Raw genomic sequence first — 21,284 nt, 5'->3', positions numbered from 1 at the left:
TTTTATTGCAAAGATAGTATTGCAAAGTTCATTACAAAAAGAATTCAAATATTGAGTCCCTTGTAATCAAACCCCACTTAAGATAGCCACTGACAATAAACTGAGAGACATCCCAATGTTTTCCTAAGTTCAAAAGATGAAGAGAACTGTTAATCAATTTCTTACTTGTAATCATAAGAAAATAAGCCTCCAGGGGTTAAGTATCACATAGACATTTAAAAGAATAGAGACCTCCCACCTCCTATCTCAGGATGCTGGTTATTTTCCCTCATAAGGACTGTTAAAAATGGTTTTCCTTACCTGCTGGAGGTACTTGGCTACTGTGGCCCTGTGGCTATCTAGGTGGTCCTTGGTCTCTATGACATTTCTGTCTTGTAACCGTTTCTCATAGTCCTAAAGATGAAAGAGGAATAATTTTATGATTTTAAAGTATTGGTACTCTTTCATGCTCTTCTTGAGATAAGAGAATGTATCACCATGTGATTTAAGTTCATAAATTATGGCTCTAAATGTTTCTTCCACCTTCCTCTGAACTTGTGGTTCAGAATCAGTCTTTGATGCGGTATCCAAGATTCGGAGTCAGCTGGCCGATGCCTTGTAAGTAGAGGAGGAAGCTGCAATTATCATCTGAAATGAGCATGAGGGATGAAATAGAGGCCAGCCACACAGGTAACGGTCGCTGTAGTTCACGGCACAAAGCTCACCCAGCAACTCAGCCCAAGCCCATGCTTAACGTCTGCCTGCTTCTACTTTAAGTACAGCCCTTACAAAAGAGCAAATGGCATCTGAGTGCAGCTGACTTGGTCACCAACCTGGAGGAAGGCCGTGGGGACCTTGGCTTTGTCTGCTTAGGCCACTGCATCTTCCTCCCTTTCCCATCAGTACCATTCCACACGGGCCCCGGGGAGCTGTCATCTCCTACCCCCGTCCTTCACTGGCCACACTGAATGCTCAAGGGCGGTCTCTACCCCACACTGTGTGACTCAAGAGTGGGTCCCAAGATTTTTAAACTTAAGACAAGAGGACACCCCTCTCCCCTGTGGCAGAAACTACTAGATGTGAACTCAGGTGATGTTGGGGACCATGTGGCTAAGAAGAGAAAATACATCTACAATGGAGGAGAGTGAAGCCACCACAGCAAGGGATGCCCAGAGAGGACAGGGCAGGGTTCTGATGGCACGCAGGCCTCAGTGACACCCAGATCTGGGTGTCAGTGAGGCACAGCTGAACTCCTGCTCTTTGCACGTCTTTAGATATTGAACCTCATTTTGAGATTTTGTTATTCAATAAACTCCCTTTGGTGCCTGAGCAAGTATAATTTTCTTTTTGTAATCACAATCACAAGTCCAAACAATACAAACAAGAAGCAAGCAGAGCTTCTGCAGGAAGAGTCATACTGGTACTAATTTCGTTTTTTTTTTTTTTTTTGTATTTTTCTGAAGCTGGAAACGGGGAGAGACAGTCAGACAGACTCCCGCATGCGCCCCACCGGGATCCACCCAGCACGCCCACCAGGGGCGACGCTCTGCCCACCAGGGGGCGATGCTCTGCTCCTCCGGGTCATCGCTCTGCCGCGACCAGAGCCACTCTAGCGCCTGGGGCAGAGGCCAAGGAGCCATCCCCAGCGCTCGGGCCATCTTTGCTCCAATGGAGCCTTGGCTGCGGGAGGGGAAGAGAGAGACAGAGAGGAAGGAGGGGGGGTGTGTGGAGAAGCAGATGGGCGCTTCTCCTATGTGCCCTGGCCAGGAATCAAACCCGGGTCCCCCGCACGCCAGGCCGACGCTCTACCGCTGAGCCAACCGGCCAGGGCCTGGTACTAATTTCTAACGGGCTCTCTCGCCTTACCTCATCACACACAAACCTGCCTGTCTGGATGCACTGGCCTGCCCCCCCCCCCACCCGCGCCGGCCCATCGTCTGCACGCCTGCAGAGATCCTGCCCTGACGCTCCTCCGATCGCGCCTGGCCCACCCAGACCCTGTGCCCTCGCTGCCCTGGCCCAGGGTGCCCAGCCCTGCTCCCCGCTTCCTTTCTGCATCCCCCAATCCCCATCGGAGGCTGCCCAAATCCTACCCATCGGTTTTCCCACAGTGCCCACCACTGGGCTTTGTGCCTAGCTTATTGGATTAAAATGGCACTGAATGGAAGAAAGTATGGTGGTTCCTCAAAAAACTGAAAATACAACTACCTTATGACCCAGCAATCCCTCTACTGGGTATATACCCCCAAAACTCAGAAACATTGATACGTAAAGACACATGCAGCCCCATGTTCATTGCAGCATTGTTCACAGTGGCCAGGACATGGAAACAACCAAAAAGCCTGTCAATAGATGACTGGATAAAGAAGATGTGGCACATATACACTATGGAATACTACTCAGCCATAAGAAATGATGACATCGGATCATTTACAGCAAAATGGTGGGATCTTGATAACATTATACGAAGTGAAATAAGTAAATCAGAAAAAACCAGGAACTGCATTATTCCATACGTAGGTGGGACATAAAAGTGAGACTAAGAGACATTGATAAGAGTGTGGTGGTTACGGGGGGAGGGGGGAGAGGGAGAGGGAAAGGTGGAGGGGGAGGGGCACAAAGAAAACTAGATAGAAGGTGACAGAGGACAATCTGACTTTCGGTGATGGGTATGCAACATAATTGAACGAGAAGATAACCTGAACATGTTATCTTTGAATATATATATCCTGATTTATTGATGTCGCCCCATTAAAAAATAAAATTATTAAAAAAATAAATAAATAAAATAAAATAAAATGGCACTGAACGCCTAAGGTGGCATAACTTGCCATAGTAATAATTAAAATATTTCTCAACCCTATAATTCTGTTTTTTAAAAAATGTCATTCACTGCATTGAGATAAGAGATTATTTAAACACTGACATCAAGAAAAATAATGGAAAGGTTATATAAAATGCTGTCAAAGAGAGACCAGTATTGCTACTGAAAACATAGCAATGACAACAAGATACACAGAAGGATGTTTATGGAGCCGCACAGCGATATTCTCGTAACTCCTCTGCATCTGTTTCTCACCTGGAACACTTTTTCCATAATTTCTCGGTCATACGCCGGAATGGGTTTATAATTCCGGAATTCCGGCACCTCCTGGCTTCTGAGACACAGAAGCCTGAACCGTTTGGATCGGTTTAATTCCTCATCTGAAACGAAGTTAAATTCCTGCTGCAGCTGTTCCAGTCGAAAGAAATCAGGGACATAGGACTCACCGCTGGTAGCAACCTGTGAAAAAACCCAGAAAATGCAAAACTCTAGACAACGGGCAGATTTCATCCAGAGAAGACTGGTGCTGAGCCTTTGGGAATGGGAGTTTAGATGTTTCAGATCGAGAGACTCAAAAAGTCCTGCGTTTCATTCAAAGACAAAGTACATTAACATGTAGTAGTAATAAGGAAGATGCTATTACATTCATTTAGGAGCAATAAAAGTGACCACAAATCGTTTTTCCAAAGAAATAAAAATGAAAAAGTGTATTTTGGTATGCACACTGCCCTAATAGGTGTTATGAAAATATAGATTAAAAAGTGTGAGATTTATATTCATGTATCATGAGGTGCCCACTGCAAATAAGACTACTCACAGGCACAGTATATCTGAAAGCTAATCATGTATTTTAAATATATAGTTTTAAATTAAATTTATTGGGGTGACATTGGTGAATAACGCTGTGCAAGTTTCAAGTGTACGATTCCATAATATAAATACATCGTCTATGTATTGCGCTGTGAGCCCACCACCCACCGTCTAGCCTTCCTCCATCGCCATATGCAATAGTTGATCCTTTTTTACTTTCTTCACGTTTTAAATTTACTTTACAATACAGCTTTTTACTACTCTAATGCACATACGCGGATAAAAGCGCCATGCCCTCCTGTCTGTGGGCAGCACCTTGTGGCCTCAATCGTTGGGGAAAGTGAACCCGAGACAGATCGGGCGCCAACCTCCAATGCCTCTGGACAGTGCCCCAGAGAAGATGGCTTCAGCACCAACCAGGGCTGGGCGGGTGTGGGCTGTGCTCTGCCCAGGTGTCTGCCGGTTCCTTTGCTGAGTGCTTTGCCAGCTGCACGGGACCTCCACCTGGGCAGAAGGCAGGCCAGGGAGCAGAGCATTGTGGGGGGGCGCGGCGGGGCTTTGTGAGAGGAAAGATGGTCCTGCTGTGAAGATCCCGGTTCATACGAAGGGACCTGCCGGGAAGGGACCTGACAGGATGGGGGTCTTGTCCTTCTATGGCAAGGCAGAGGGTTAGAAAGGGAACAGGGCGGAGACACGTGTACTGCACCACTTCTGATGGGAAGATGGTAATCGAATCGGGATTTGAAAACTGTACGTGGAATAGACATTACCCTTTAAGTAATATGATCTGTTCTTTCTAACATTTCTCTTAGCCGCACCAAAACTATCCTGTTGCAAGGAGAGTTTCTAAAGACAGAGGTCAGAGCTTGCTTGGGGACTGACGCTGCTGCTGGTGAACTTGTGCTCATAACCCTGATCGCAGGGCGTGCTGCTGTGCTCACTTTCTGGGTCAGCTACTTGGTTATGACGCTTTTGTAGAAATTACGATCTCGGGAATAAAAACATTGGTATTTGATACCAAGAAAAATCATTTGCCGACTAATGACCCATTTGACTTATAAATTCACTGAGTGTTATGATAGATACAAGCAACTTATCTCATAAAGACTTAAATGACACCTAAATCATAATCAAATTAATCATCAAACAAAACTACAAACAAACCACCATTTCTTAAAACGGCCCATCAATCGGTCAGGCTGTGATGGAAAGGGCACGTACTCTGAAATCAGAGGAACTTGGCTCGGAGTCCTTACGAGCTGGGTGACCTTGAGCAAGTAACTCTGAGTGTCTCAGCTCAGTTTCCTCTTCTCTACAGAAGGGGAAAAGTAGGCCTTTCTCAGGGGCGTTCTAGAGGTGCGAGGTAAGTAACCACCACGGCGGCTATTTATTCAGGGCGCGCCGAGTGTGTGTGTGCCCAGCCGTGTGGACACGCAGCGGCTCCCCTGTCCGACAGCACCGTGAGGGCATCTTGGGGCTAAGAGGCGTGAGTGCCGTGTTGGGCACCCGGCCAGGTTGGTGCAGCGCGGGCAGGCAGACCTGCCCTTCACTCACGGACGCGCTCGTGTACGGAGCCCTGTGTGAAAGGCACTGTGTGTGGAAGGCCGCACCCTTTCTCCTATTCTCACCCCCAGTCAACAGCAGCGCGTGCGCACGGTCCTCCCGCCACATACGCGCACGGTCCTCCCGCCACTTACGCGCCCGGTCCTCCTGCCACATACACGCACGGTCCTCCCGCCACATACGCGCACGGTCCTCCCGCCACATACGCGCGAGTCCTCCCGCCACATACGCGCCCGGTCCTCTCGCCACATACACGCCCGGTCCTCCCGCCACATACGCTCCCGGTCCTCCCACCACATACGCGCGAGTCCTCCCGCCACATACACGCACGGTCCTCCCGCCACATACGCGCGAGTCCTCCCGCTACACGCACGGTCCTCCCGCCACATACGCGCGAGTCCTCCTGCCACATACGCACACGGTCCTCCCACCACATACGCGTGAGTCCTCCCGCCACATACGCACACGGTCCTCCCGCCACATACGCGTGAGTCCTCCCGCCACATACACACACGGTCCTCCCGCCACATACGCGCACGGTCCTCCCGCCACATACGCGCATGGTCCTCCCGCCACATACGCGTGAGTCCTCCCGCCACATACACGTACGGTCCTCCCGCCACATGCCACATACGCGCACAGTCCTCCCGCCACATACGCGCACGGTCCTCCCGCCACATACGCGCACGGTCCTCCCGCCACATACCGAGATGAGCTGCATCAGGGGGGCGTTGTTGGGGTCGTTCGGGTCGAGCCTGGACTCCGCTGCCCACTTGGCCAACATTTTCATGTCCGTCAGTCCTGAGGTGCCAATAGATGAGATGGCATCGGCTCTTTTCAGAGCGCTGGGGAAAAAGAAAGAGTTCATTCCAGGAGACGAGCCTGACCGCAGCGCAGTTTGCACGGGGCCCACACCATCCCAGGGACGTGTTGTTTAAGGGAGCACTATTCTCCATGGCAGAAGACCTGACATCGAGGATGGACTTCTGCCCTTGTTCTTCACCCAAAGATTGCTATGTCTGCACGATGGGGGAAAATATGTGCAAATCACACAGAGAAGAAACTCATACAACTCAAATAGAAAAAAAAAAAAAAAAATCCTAATAATTAAAAAAATGGAAAAAGGAATTAAATAGACATTTTTCTAAAGAAGATATTCGAATGGCTGACAGGTACATGAAAAAGTACTCCATGACACTAATTATCAGGGAAATGCAAGTCAAAAAGCACAACGAGATACCCCCTCACACCTGTCAGGATGACTGTTACCAGAAAGAGAAGAGAGAATGAGTGTCGCCAAGAACGTGGAGGAAAGGGAGCCCTCCTGCTCTGCTGCAGGGAACGTAAACTGGCGCAGCCTCTGTGGGAAACAGTGTGCAGACTCCTCAAGAAACTAATAGCAGAACCCCCATGTGATCCAACCACCTTGCTTCTGGGTACAAAACTGAAGAAACAAAATCACGATCCCAAAGAGGTGTCTGCACTGTGCTGTCATTGCAGTTTTATGTACAATAGCCAGTTTGTGGAATTGATCTAAGTGTCTACTAACAGGTGAACGGGTAAAGAAAATGTGGATAGATACAAACGAAGAGTACTCTTCAGCCATAAAAAAGGGGATCCTGCTGTTTGCGACAACCATGGATGAAACTTGAGGGCATTACGCTAAGTAAAATAAGTCGGAGAGCCCTGGCCGGTTGGCTCAGTGGTAGAGCATTGGCCTGGCGTGTGGGGGACCCGGGTTCGATTCCCAGCCAGGGCATATGGGAGAAGCGCCCATTTGCTTCTCCACCCCTACCCCCTCCTTCCTCTCTGTCTCTCTCTTCCCCTCCCGCAGCCAAGGCTCCATTGGAGCAAAGATGGCCCGGGCGCTGGGGATGGCTCCTTGGCCTCTGCCCCAGGCGCTAGAGTGGCTCTGGTCCGGCAGAGCGATGCCCCGGAGGGGCAGAGCATCACCCCCTGGTGGGCAGAGCATCGCCCCCTGGTGGGCGTGCCGGGTGGATCCTGGTCGGGCGCATGCGGGAGTCTGTCTGACTGTCTCTCCCCGTTTCCAGCTTCAGAAAAATACAAAAAATAAATAAATAAATAAATAAAATAAGTCAGAGAAAGACAAATACTGTATGATCTCATTTATATGCGGAATATTAAAAACACACACACAAATTTATAGAAACAGAGAACGAACTGGTGGTTTCCAGAGACAGGGGGTGGGTGAAGGTGGTCCAAAAAGTATCAATTTCCAACTAGAAGTAAGTCCTGGGGACCAGGTATCGCATGGTGACTCCAGTTAACAATACTGTCCATCACACGAGAAACACCTGTAACTGTGTGTGGTGATGGCCGTCCAAATCGTTACATTACACACCTCAAACTTATACCAGGTTACACGTCAATTATATCTCAATCAGAGTGAGACAATAAAAGAAGTGCCAACGGAAGGAGCGGAAACCTGACTGTTCCTACAACTGCCCAGGGCATGGAAGTGTCCCCGAGTCCCTGGATCCAGGCCAGTGAAAAAGGAGCCCCTGGATCTGGTGCAGGGTGCCTGGAGGCTCATATTCAGGCAATTGGGGGACCACGTGTAGCTGAGACCGAGAGAGAGGAGGGGTAGAGAGGGGGGGATATGCAACTGACATAAGCACCGACTGTGGACGCGGCGGAATTCGGGGAGGCGGGCGGTCAGCACAGTTGAGCTGGGTTGTTAACCGTGCTGCGTTTCTCGCCAGCGCTCCTGAGCTGGAGCTGTACTCCCCAGGAATCTCCCTAGAGTGAAACTCACGGAGATAAATGCAAGAGGCTTCCCCTCAAAGGCACAAACAAGCCTCCCCGGAAGGGCTGCCAGTCCCCCGAGGAGAACGGGCCGAGCCACGTCCTTCCCTTGCCGTGCTGGTCACACGGGACACCGGCTTGTACCGGGGCGCAGCGGCACGCGGGGGACACAGCAAGCCTGCTCGATTTGTCTGCGTGTAGAGAGTAAAAGTCTGTGACGGCGAAAGTGTCTTTCTGATGGTCAGAATCCGTCCTTTTACTTTATAGACGGGGCAGCTGAGGCCTAGGGTGGTGAAGGGATCAACTCAAGACAAATCTATTGGAGAATAACTGAGGGAAGACTCGAACCCAGGCCACTGGGCTCCTACAAGCCAGGCTGCCTGCACAGGCCTCACCCAGAGAGAGGGGGCCCGCCCAGGGGTCTCCTTCTTCTGTTCTGCATAGAAAGCTAAGAATCTAGTAATCAAGGGCGGGGCCTGAGCACAGACACCTTCATCTAACCAGAAGGCCCGACACCTGTCATCAGCAATGACCCTTCACAGCGTGGGCTGCTGCTCCCCCATCTGTAAAATCGGGAGAACACCCCACAGAGCCCTTGTGAAGATTAAGTAAGAGGACATGTTTTTCGCTGTTTCTGATAAACACCACGTATTTGTTAGGCCATTCATATTTTAATGTTTTACCTTAAGAGTAATAAAACCCCTGAAAATAATGGCACAAGACAACAACAACAACAACAAAATGAATGTGATTTGCAAGCTTTTGTCCCCACTGGCCACCACTAATGCTGAGGCCGACAGGGTCCATTCGTTTATTTTAGCCGCACGTTACCTCCGACATCCGATGTTCTGCTGGGACAATGGAGGAACTAAAGGGATCCCGTTTTCTCCAACGGCCCATGCCACACTGTGGGACACTTTCCCCGAGGTCATCAGAATCAGTTGATTACTTCCATCAGCTTCAAATGAGAAGGGCACGCCTAGGAAGACAGCAGATCAAACAGGATGTTGTTTAGAAAGAGGGAGAAAGCCCAGTCCTGGTAGGAAAGCAGACAGTAGACAATGGAACGTGTGGGTGTGGGTGGCGGGGCTGGGACACGTCATTGGCGTCACTGAGCTTCTTCAGGTGACTCTGCCTCTGACAACAGGGTGAAGACATTACAATGAAGGATGCACTCCGGAGCGGGACCAGCTGGTTCTGACACTTAACAGCTGTGTGACTGTCGATAAGTTACTTAACTTCCCTGAGCCTTAGTTTCTTAATGTATAAAATAAGGATAATAATAGTATCTCTTTCACTTTTTTTTTTTTTTTTTTGTATTTTTCTGAAGCTGGAAACGGGGAGAGACAGTCAGAGAGACTCCCGCATGCGCCCTACCGGGATCCACCTGGCACGCCCACCAGAGGCGACGCTCTGCCCACCAGGGGGCGATGCTCTGCCCCTCTGGGGCATCGCTCTGTTGCGACCAGAGCCACTCTAGCGCCTGGGGCAGAGGCCAAGGAGCCATCCCCAGTGCCCGGGCCATCTTTGCTCCAATGAAGCCTCGCTGCGGGAGGGGAAGAGAGAGACAGAGAGGAAGGAGAGGGGGAGGGGTGGAGAAGCAGATGGGCGCTTCTCCTGTGTGCCCTGGCTGGGAATTGAACCCGGGACCTCTACACGCCAGGCCGACACTCTACCACTGAGCCAACCGGCCAGGGCCTAATAGTATCTCTTTCAAAGTATTATTGGGAAGACATTCATTTATTCATTCACTTGATAGATACTTACCGGAGCTCCTACCTGGTGCCAGGCACTACGCCAGGCTCTGAGGACAGCAGTGAAGAAACCAAACTGATAAGAATCCTCTGATATCATGGAGTTGATACTCGAGTAGGAAAGACAGGCAGTAAATAAGATGGATATGTGAAGTGTGATGTGTAATACGTTAGAAAGTGTTAAATACAGAAGAGGAACATAAATTAGGGAAGGTATATAGAAAGTATGTATTTTGGGGGGTGAGGAGGGGTTGAACTTTCAGATGGGGTGGCCAGGGGAGGCTCCGTGACAGGCCGGAAGACAGTGCGCAAGTGAGACACGTAGACATCTTGGGAAAGAGCCTCTGTTGGCAGAAGGGCCAGGTGTAAGAGCCCTGAGGAGGGAGTGTGTCCAGAGTGAAGGGTGGGGGGCTCAGCGGGGTAATGCTGGCAAGGCACTTGGTGCCTGGCACACAGACCACTCAGCAAGTGTCAGCTACTGCCGAGCCAGGCGCCAACAGTAACTCCTTCCTGATCCGGCCCCACTGAACGGACACGAATGACAGAACATCTCTGGGCAGTGTGTTTAATCAGCTAAAGTAGGAAACGATTTTCAAGCACTAACTATAGCAACTTCACACTCCGGATTTCCAGTTGATATTATTAACACAAAACAATACCACTGCCCCACCTGTAATAGCATCTTTGTGGTTGTCAAAGATTTTTTTTTCCCCTACCTATTGAATATCCCATCTGGATCTTCAAACTAACCCTATAGGGCTCGAAAGGCGGTAGCAGTAGATCAGTGTAATGAATGAGGAAGACGATACTCAAAGAGGTTATATGACTCTGAGGGTTACACAGCTGGTCAGTGTCAGAGCTGGAACTAAAGCCTAGGTCTTCAGATCTTCAGACTGGTGATGGAATCTGGGCCTCAAAGAATTCCTGCAGCTCTCCAGATAAGACCTCACAATAAAAAAAAAAAAAATCCCTGGAAGCACGAAGAAACAAGCCATCACGAATAAACGGCAAAGAGAGTCAGACCAACAAGCAGATAAGTATTAGAATGATCAAGTACAGAAATGTTTAAAAACATAAAGTATAGAATCAATAAAAACTCATTGGAAGAAAACTAACTAGAAGAGCTAGAGATGAAAACAATACAAAAATTGACTGAGAAATACAAAGATGAATTGCATTGATTATGTGTGGCCAAAGAGTGAATTCATGGCTTGGAAGACAGATATAAAGAAATTACACAGCGTGCAGCAGGGAAAGAAAAAGGTATCAGAGGAAGAAAGATAGTGGAAAGAGTGAGATGAGCCATCATTTATCTAACCAGAGTTATAGAAGAAGAAAGATAGTGGAAAGAGTGAGATGAGCCATCATTTATCTAACCAGAGTTATAGAAGAAGATGCAAGAGATCTTAATTTAGTTTCCCTATAATCCTTTTCTCTCTCTCTCTTCCTGTCTCTCTCTCTCCCTTCCTGCCTCTCTCTCTCTTCAAAAGATAATCTACCTATTATATATAATTGTTTATTTCAAACTTTTCAGCTTTAAAATAACACCATGATGTACTTTTTATATGCATAAAACTTTGTCTTTATTTCAAATTACTTTCTTAGGAAAGATTCCTAGAGGTAGAATTAGGGCATTAAAGGCATTCTAATGGACTTACTGTCAGACTACTTTATACTTGCAGAGTTATATGAATTTGCCAGTAGTATATAAAAAATAACTTTGAAAAAAATTATGCACCATTAAGATTTCCGTTTGAATTTCTGACAGCTATTTTAGAATTATCTGGTTGATTGAGAAGTGAAAAAAAAAAAAGGTACAAATCTGACAGTGAAACTGAACCACTGAGGATGGTCAGCTGTCCATACCACTTCCGACTCCCTCGTGGTCCAGGGTCACATGCTGGTTACTGCTGAACTCCACTTCTTCCATGGGAGCCCTTCCGGTGACAACGGTAGTTTCAGGAATAGGCAGAAACACCTCTGCTAGCAAGGTGGTACCACTGTATCCAACAGTTTCAAACACCTGAAATGGAGGAAGAGAAACAACCACATAAAAACGGCTATAGAACACCGACCGAATGGGAAAGATATTAGCAATGTTAGATCCTATAAGGGGTTGATAGCCAAAATACTATGTAAGAAAGTCATACAACTTAACACCACCACCACCAAGAACAACAAAAACCCACCAACAATTCAATTAAAAAAACGGGCAGAGGACCTGGATAGACACTTCTCCAAAGAGGACATACATGGCCAATAGACATGAAAAGGTACTCAACATCACTAATTATTGGAGAAATGCAAAGTAAAACGACAGTGAAATGTCACCTCACACCTGCCAGATGGGCTATCATCCAGCGCCGACGAGGACGTGGACGGAGGGGAACCCTCCTGCACTGCTGATGGGAATGTAAGTGCAGCCACTGTGGAGGACAGCGCGGCGATTCCTCAAAAAATTAAAAACAGAGCTGCCATCTGATCCAGTAATTCCCCTCCTGAATATTTACCCGGACAAAACAAAAACACTCATTCAAAAAGACAGATGCACCCCTATGTTCACGGCAGGGTTACTAATAGTAGCCAAGGTAGGGAAGCAACCTAGATGTTCATCCACAGGTGAACTTACAAAGAAGATGCAGCACACACATGCAACGGAGTATTATTATTCAATTAAAAAAAAAACCCCATAACACGAAATAGTCTCATTTGCAATGACATGGATGAACCTAGAGGGTATGGTGCTAAGTGAAAAAGGTCAGAGAAAGTCAAATACTGTGAGATTTCATTTCCATGTTAATCTTAAAAAATAAAATAAATGACCAAACAAAGCAAAGCAGAAACAGACGCACAGATAAAGAGAGCTAACTGATGGGGAAGGGGGGGAGGGGAGGGGAGCAAAAAAATAAAGTAAGATAAAATGAAGAGAGTGAAGGAAAAAGAACCATAGGCTCGCACAAGATCTCTACCATCTAAAGATGAGAAGAGGGTGGAGGTAAACAGTGACCGTGGCAGCAGGAGCAGAGGTGAGCGCAGGGAGGAAAAGCTCTCGGGTTATAACAGTTCACTCAGCCATCATTACAACCCCTGAGAGGTCATTTCGGTACAGTAGCAGAAAGCCAGTCTCTTACGGAAAGTCTCAAACGCAGGTGATCCTAAAAGGACAACACACCGCCTGACCAGGTGGTGGCGCAGCGGATAGAGCATTGAACTGGGATGCTGAGGACCCAGGTTCGAGACCCCCGAGGTCGCCAGCTTGAGTGTGGGCTTATCTGGTTTGAGCAAAGCTCACCGGCTTGAGCCCAAGGTCGCTGGCTCGAGCAAGGGGTTACTCAGTCTGCTGTAGCCCCCCCCCCCCCCCGCCCCCGGTCAAGGCACATATGAGAAGGCAATCAATAAACAACTAAGGAGCTGCAACAAAGAATTGATGCTTTTTGTCTCTCTCCCTTCCTGTCTGTCTGTCCCTATCTGACTCTCTCTGTCACACACAAAAAAGGATAACACCGTGAGCCTGTCACCCAGCCTCACTACCATGTGCGTGTGGCCCTTCTACTGTCACCACACTCCCAACCATCCCCCTCTCTACCAGTATTTTGATCTCATCTGTCATTTCATCTGTAAATGTTTCAATATGTATCATTCAAGATAAGGATATAAAAAAGTGTAATTACTATATCGCTGTCACCGTAATCCCTCGACACCGTCAAACTTCAGGAAGTTTTAAATTTCCCTCAGAGCCTCAAGAAATGATTGCACCACTCTGTTTGAGTCCGGATCCAAATGGATACTGTATATTACAACTGATCGAAAGGTCCCTTAAACCTCTATTAACTTATAGATGACCCCCCTCCTTTCTTTTCACACTTCTTTTACTTTTTTGTATTTTTCCTCTCTCTCTCTACGTTTTTATTGGTTCAGAACTCTAATGGAAAAAGGAGTTCCACTTACTGCATCTAACATCTCCTTTGCCGTCCTGTTTCCCACAGAGCTTTGCAAGTGTGTTTGCTCAATACCACACCTGCTGGACCGGACAAACTCCCCGTGGTAGCAGCGTAGTGAGGTGGACAAGGGAGCCCGTTCCGCGTCCGGACCCCGGCTCTGCCGCTTTCCGGCTGTGTGGCCTCAGCGAGTTAACTTACCTTCTCCACATTGCAGTGTAACCGGGGCACTAATACAGCTGCGGGGGACTGTGTGTGGTGAAGAGTCAAGGAGTTCATATATATAAAAATATTGGAATCGCCCAGAAACTATTACCTTATATTAAATATTATTAAATACCAACACAGCTCCATACGTAGTGATGCCTAACCTTGTTTTCTGGGGCTCTTCCCTCAGCAATTAGTTCTCAGAGTGCAGAGATGGGTCAGATTTTAGACTTTGCCTTTCTTTACCATTATACCCAATTCATATGGTGAAACGAGCCCCAAATTTAGAGTCAAACAGAACAGGGTGTGCATTCTGCTCTGCCATGGACTTGCATTGTGTTCAGTCACTCAGTATCTCGGAAGCTCCATTTTCCCATCCTTAAAACTGGGAGAATAAAAGTCCCCGGGGTTTTCTGCAGGCTAACATGAGATGGCACATGCGTTATTCCCTAAAGGTCCTCCCCATTCACCCAGGTCCCTGTCCGCTCCCGCTCAGACGACTACACTGTCTCCACCGTGCCCTGCACGATCCATTTCCTTACACAGCACTGCCCCTCCCCCTGCTCTCGGCCACTGGGGTCCTCTGCTCTGCACACTCGGGGGCCCCCTGGCTGCTCCTCTGCTTGGCTCCTAGGGACGGCTCTCGGCCATCTGACTCTTCCGATTAAGTGCATGAAGAACGCGTGTCCCGGCCTCATGTCCCCGGAGGACCGACGACAACCACAACAGTGGCCCGGCCAGCGTTCACGAGGACCCTTCCCCAAACAGGACTGGCTTCCCCAGCCCAGCGGTGCAGTCCTGCCTTTGGGCCAGAGAAGGCAGGGGAGGAAACTCGGTCAGGACACTCTCCCTCCCTCCGCCCGCCCAGAGGAGAGCAGGAGTATGGAAGCTCCACGGGATTGATGCACACAGGAAAACCGCCATGCTGACAGCCTCGAGAGCCACCCCACCCCCCACCCCCCGCGACACACCCCAGCTGTTCCACGTGGGGCGTCACTGACATCAGCGATAAGGAAGTGGAGGCAATCATCACACGCCTCTTTATTTCTCAATTCAACCTTCTTTTTTGTAAAAAGCCAACCATTCGTTTTGGAAAGACCTCAGAAGTTGAGATTTCAAGACCTTTCTGGAAGGTCCCACTGCAACTCCCCTGCCCGCTGAAGTCCAATCCCACCCTTCCCTTGGGGCCAACGCTGACTCTCCTTCCTCCTTTTTACTCTCTCTGTCCAGCTGCCATCAAGTCCTGTCCAGCCCTCCTCCCCAGGCTGCGATCCTGCTCTACTCGTGCCCTCCCCCCACTCCCGCCGCCAGGCCTGACCCACGCCCTCACTCCTGGCGCTTCACGCTGGATGCATCTCCCGCTCTGAAGGACTGATGGGCACGGCACTGTTCCCTGCAGCCTGGCCAGGACGCACTGAGCCTCACGGTTCAGAACACGAAATAAATCAGTCGGTGCCGTCCACGCTGTTCCCTTCCAGGGTCCTGCATGTTCACACACAGCTGAGTGTTACATGTTTGTAGTCCCCTCTCTCGCCTCTTAGCTGGAGTTAAAGGTCCGGAGACAGGGCCGTGTGCTTCCCTTTTGACAGTGGCTTCCAATTCTGCACCCCCACCGCACCCCACAACGCCTGGCTCAGCGTCGGACACTCAGCTGGCTCTTAGCACACCAACAGCATTGCCTGCTGACTCCTCAGTTGATGCATTATAGTTTTGAGAACCTTGGAACTTTTTCTGGAATAAGTACGCTCTACAGTTAGGAATTTGATAGCACTGGCATAAACAGATGCATTTAAGGTAATTTTTTTTTACCCTCCTAAAGTTGCCAGTAATTCTTGAACCTTCCCTAATTCAAAACTTGCAATTATATGGAAAATTGTCACATGATATAGTACTGTTCTGAAGAGTTGAAATATAATATCCCTTAAACTAATGTCATCTGTAACTGAGTCTCAGTCATAGAAATTATACCATGAGCCACAAAAATAACATAGGTTATGATCAGTTACTAAATATTTATAGATAGCTTAAAAATTTAACCAAGACTACTTTCATTTGTAATTTAAAAAAGATGAGCCGATTCAGCTCTTTGGGTAGGGCTGAGCTAATTGCCTATGAATATATTCTTGGTATAATAAAATAAAGTTTTGCTTGTTTATTTTAAAAATTCATCTCATACTATTTTAGAGAATTACTCTTCCACATTACGTTAAGAAATAATTTTGTTGTGACATCCACAGCAAGCTAATATTCAAGATAACAAACAGGAGATTGTATAGGAAGCTTCTCTTATAGTTTACAATATCTAGAAAATAAAATTCTGGACTAGTGGAAGGTGGAGGAGGTCTCTTCTTCCACAAGATTCAGAAGTGCTCAGAACGACTGCCCAGGTGGTCTGATCGGCAGAAGCCTGGCTAGGGTGCCTGCTGGGAGGGGAGGTGGTCTCTCCTGCCTTTTGTGCCCTGCCCAGCGGGATGTCCCCTTCCTACCTGCCATCCCATCTGCTGCTCTCTGTCACCTCACGCTAGCCGTCTATCTGGACTTCTCACGTTAATCTTGGTCTTCTCACATCAGCTTTTCCTCTGCGGGGAGGAATGCGGAGGATACGTTATGGATGGTTCTCAAACCAGGGGGCAAATGCTGAACGACTGAGATCTTTGCTCTGCTGTGGAGGGAACAGAAGAGACTGGGATCTTTGCTCTGCTGTGGAGGGGAACAGAAGAGACTGAGATCTTTGCTCTGTTGTGGAGGGGAACAGAAGAGACTGAGATCTTTGCTCTGCTGTGGAGGGGAACAGGAGAGACTGAGATCTTTGCTCTGCTGTGGAGGGGAACAGAAGAGACTGAGATCTTTGCTCTGCTGTGGAGGGGAACAGGAGAGACTGAGATCTTTGCTCTGCTGTGGAGGGGAACAGGAGAGACTGAGATCTTTGCTCTGCTGTGGAGGGGAACAGAAGAGACTGAGATCTCTGCTCTGCTGTGGAGGGAACAGAAGAGACTGAGATCTCTGCTCTGCTGTGGAGGGAACAGAAGAGACTGAGATCTCTGCTCTGCTGTGGAGGGGAACAGAAGAGACTGAGATCTTTGCTCTGCTGTGGAGGGAACAGAAGAGACTGAGATCTCTGCTCTGCTGTGGAGGGGAACAGAAGAGACTGAGATCTTTGCTGTGGAGGGGAACAGAAGAGACTGAGATCTTTGCTCTGCTGTGGAGGGAACAGAAGAGACTGAGATCTCTGCTCTGCTGTGGAGGGGAACAGAAGAGACTGAGATCTTTGCTGTGGAGGGGAACAGAAGAGACTGAGATCTTTGCTCTGCTGTGGAGGGAACAGAAGAGACTCACACAGGGGCCCCCAGCAACCCCTCCTTATGGAGGGCAGGTGACAGCAAAACAGCACCTAGAGATTCTGTCGATTTACTTTCTCCATCAACTTTTATCCTTTATATGGACAATTCTCCCTGGGCTGTGTAAGTCGAACTTTAAACTGTAGGTTGAGCACAAGTGTTCGGGGCCAGGGCAGCAGGGTCCAGGGGTGAAGCGTGAATGCTTCGGGCTTCAGAACCAGCAGAGTGCAACCCTCCTCCCAGGGGCTTTCAGATTTTACAGGTTCCAGAGCCCCTTATCATCCAAATAGAAGGCACTGCCCCAGGCTCACTGCAGGCAATGCCTGGCCAAGAAAGGCTGGCTTTTTTTTTAAAAGTGGCCAAGAAAGGCTATTCGTTTATTTGTTTTAAGTGAGAGAAGGGAGACAGAGAGACAGACTCTCACATACACCCCTACAAGGATTCACCTGGGGGATCTGTCCATCTTGGGCATTGCTCGGCAATTGAGCTATTTTTAGCACCTGAGTAGAGGTTCCATGGAGCCATTGGTGCAGGAGAGGAGATAGATGGAGAGAAGAGGGAAGGGGAGGGATGGAGAAGCAGATGGTCACTTCTTCTGCATGTCCTGACCAGAATTGCACCTGGGACATCCACATGCCAGGCTAACACTCTACCATTGAGCTAACTGGCCAGGGCCCAAAAGGCTGGTCTTAATCAGGTGTTAATGGTTTAGAAAATACTAGATTTTCTAATTTCAACCCATCTGAAATGGGGTTGTGCACTTTGACCCAGGGTGTGTCCTAGTTTAAGTGGCTCAAATAATGGTGCTTCTCACAGAGATTGGCATGAGATGAAAGCTAGTCAGCAGGACCCAGAGCCCCTGAGCCAGGGCTGTGCTAAGAGGACAGAGGAGGGGAGCCCTCCGGGTGGTCCAGGCAGTCGGGCTCCGCAGGGACCCCAGGGGAGCTGGGATGGAGAGTCCAGGGGTCCTGACAACTGAGAGCAGAGGCGTTGGTACTGGTATGCCCATGGCCACCTGCCCAGAAGTGGCTCAGCTCACCCTCCAGGAGACCTCGCATGCTCACACCTCCAGGAGGGCTACAAGTAGAAAGTTATAAAGATGATTTTCCCACAAATGACATTCAGAAGGAGAATATTCAGGCTTCAGGAAAAACTCAGTTTTTCACCAAACCTCCCAGCTGAACCCCCTTCGTTTACCCAACAGACCCCCTCGCTGTCTCCTCTCACCCTCATTGTGAAGTTCCAGCTTAGCAGCAAATGTAGCTCTAGTTTCTCTCCAAGTACCAGAATACATAGGCATTTTCTTAAAAATTAGATGAGGTTATAAGGAATTATGTGAGTGACTGGACTAAGCCAAGTTCTTTTTTTTAATTGTGCAGATATCAGTGCTGTGACCAGGACGGCGATGGACTTTGGCTTGAGTCTTGACGCTCGGTGCTTTGAAAATGAAGGTCACCCACTTCCCTCACCGCCTCCAGGTTACACAGGAAAAACGTGGGACGGAATTGCCACCGTCCCTGGGAAAGTCCCCAGGTGAAGCGGCTGACCTTGGGCGTCCAGTGCTGACCCTCTCAACGGTGCCCACCCCATTTCTGGGGACCTCTACTTCATCCTCAGCATGTGTTCTATGCTTCCTTCCCGTGGTCAAAGGAGTCCCTACCCCATCTTAGTGGTCTCAAGCTTCTTCTACCAGTTTTGGAAGGTTTTTAAATACTGAGCGGTCTAGGCAAGGGTAGGTATTCAAATGCTGAGCAACACCCATGGCCAGGGGCTAACCAATCAGAGATTTCAGCTACGTGTGGGAACAGGATCCCGGAGGCATCAGCCTTCTTCAGACAAGGCTGCCACTGGTTCATTTTGGAAAGGCCCGGGGGTCTTGGAAGTAAGTCTGTGTGGCCAGGGTGGCGGCTCTCTATCATGTGGTCTAGAGGTATTTCAATATTTTAATGAACACACAGCTGCAATGGTACCACCAAACTTACTGTTCACTATAATCAACAGATAATCAACAGGTTATCTGGAGCACTGTGTTGAGAAAGATTCTGAAGTCATATCAGTGGGGATAAAAAGAACATGATTAAGGAGTCATTTCAGGCAAGGATGGTGGGTGGTAATGAGGCCTTTCTGCATCAGGGGTGGATAAAGATGAGTGATTCTGTGTGGGTGGAGGGTGGTAAACAGGCATGTGTGCTGCATGCTTGCAGCCCCAGCGAACAGCCCAGTTCGCGCCATAAAAGAGAATTCCGTCAGCGTGGCAAGAGAGGGTTCTCCACGGAAACAGCAAGTCTAAGACACTGCCGTGGGTTGAATAGTGTCCTCTAAAAATTGCTGTCCACCTGGAACGACAGAATGTGACCTTCGGAAATAGCGTCTTTACAGATGTGACTAGTCAAGGATCGAGATGAGCTCATATTAGATTAGGGTCTCCCCCAAGTCCAACAAGAGTATCTTTGTAAGAGGGAAAAAAGACACACGGAGACACAGAGAAGGGCGTGTGAGGATGGAGGCAGAGACTGGAGTTATGCCATCATGAGCCACGGAACTCCAAGCGCCCCAGGAGCTGGAAGAGGCAGGAGGAAGTCTCCTCTCGAGCTTAGGAGGGAGCACGGCCCTGCTGACACCTGGCTGTCAGACGTCAGGGCCTCCAGAACGTGAGAACAAGTATCTGTTGTCTTTTTTTTTTTTTTTTAAGATTCTTTTTTTTTTGTTTTTTTTTATTTTTTATCTATTCATTTTAGAGAGGAGAGGGAGAGACAGAGAGAGAAAGAGAGAGAGAGAAGAGACAGAGAGAGAGAAGGGGGGAGGAGCTGGAAGCATCAACTCCCATATGTGCCTTGACCAGGCAAGCCCAGGGTTTCGAACCGGCGACCTCAGCATTTCCAGGTCGACGCTTTATCCACTGCGCCACTACAGGTCAGGCCAGTATCTGTTGTCTTAAGTCACCAAATTTGTGTTGCTTAGTATGGTAGCCCTGAAAACTAACACACAGAAATATATTGCTAATGGTGGCATTCAAGCTAGTAAGAAGAATTATTTTGGGGGGAGGATCTTAACACTTGTAACGTCCCTCTCAAACCTCCTGGGATTATGGCATAATTGATCTCTCTGGTATATTATTCTAGAGTCCAGGGTCCTCCACTGATGGGTGAGCCAGAGACCCTCCCTCCCCCCACTCTCCCTCAGCCCCTGAGTCCTCAAGAGGCACACCCCTGAGCACTGTGCCCAGGGTTACTCTGTCAACATTCTGAGGAGGTGAGCTCAGGTAGCAGACCTCCTTCTGCCGAGATCTTAGGAACAAACGTGTCCAAGAGGGGGCGGACCTTCTGCTCCCCTTGAAAAGCTGCCAGGACGCCGGCAGAGCCAACGGGTGATTTCAAACCACCCTGCACCTGCAATGACCAAAACATTCTTGGGATGGTGACAGTAATTAAAATGCACACCTGCAGTGTTAAACTCTCCGGCCAGTTGACTATTTGCAAGTTGAAAATCTGTCCAAAGTGAACGCGGAAGTCCGCCCCCAGTGGCCGGCTCTCGGTCCTGGACACCTCCTTGTCGTTGAAGATCACCTTTACATATACCGAGCGCCTCCTGACGTCTTCCCGGCGTGAGACCTCCACCCTGCAGAGTGAGACCGTGGGCAGGTGAGGTTCCTATTAATTGGCTGAGGACAGCTGGAGAGTTTGACAAATGGGCGCTGAGCAGAACAAGGTACGCCGCTGGGGGCGATGTTGCAGTCACGTTAGCCCTCATTGAACCAAAATAACACCAGGTCTTCCAAAGCTTCATATAATGAAATGTTGTGATGTGGACCAGGAAGCCCCGAAAGGCAATGAGGGGTTTAAGAACTGGGCTTTGTGCATCGCTGCATCACTCTTTACTTAATTTTTCTTTTCAAACAAGTCTTGTATTTGCATCCCAAAGTTGTAAGAAAACAGACACATTCTACTTGTTAAGTGGAGAGAATTGAAACCATAAGAGGTAGTAGTGATTTATATTTGGGTAAGACTTTTTATACTAAAAATATAATAGTATATCGTAGCAGTTAGGTTAAGTCTGCTTCTCTTAGACTCAAGCTTATTTGTTTGTTTATTTATTTAAACTTCCT

General features: G+C 48.5%; 1 protein-coding gene across 5 annotated transcripts in view; it reads right to left on the bottom strand.

The window, feature by feature from the left end:
* CC2D2A (coiled-coil and C2 domain containing 2A) overlaps positions 1–21,284 on the bottom strand; it is a 122,664-nt gene that overhangs the window by 42,901 nt on the left and 58,479 nt on the right. For 3 of the 5 annotated variants that reach the window (XM_066384848.1, XM_066384847.1, XM_066384850.1), the window contains 6 exons: positions 20,620–20,797; positions 11,563–11,719; positions 8,773–8,921; positions 5,883–6,023; positions 3,059–3,262; positions 301–393 (listed from right to left, as the gene is read on the bottom strand). In XM_066384848.1, the coding sequence (XP_066240945.1) occupies positions 301–393; positions 3,059–3,262; positions 5,883–6,023; positions 8,773–8,921; positions 11,563–11,719; positions 20,620–20,797 (922 nt within the window). The remainder of the gene's footprint in view (positions 1–300; positions 394–3,058; positions 3,263–5,882; positions 6,024–8,772; positions 8,922–11,562; positions 11,720–20,619; positions 20,798–21,284) is intronic. The other 2 variants (XM_066384846.1, XM_066384849.1) reach the window with 1 other exon arrangement.

Source organism: Saccopteryx leptura, chromosome 5, assembly GCF_036850995.1.
Source record: "Saccopteryx leptura isolate mSacLep1 chromosome 5, mSacLep1_pri_phased_curated, whole genome shotgun sequence".
NCBI lineage: Eukaryota > Metazoa > Chordata > Mammalia > Chiroptera > Emballonuridae > Saccopteryx > Saccopteryx leptura.
This window is presented reverse-complemented; position numbering and strand designations above follow the sequence as displayed.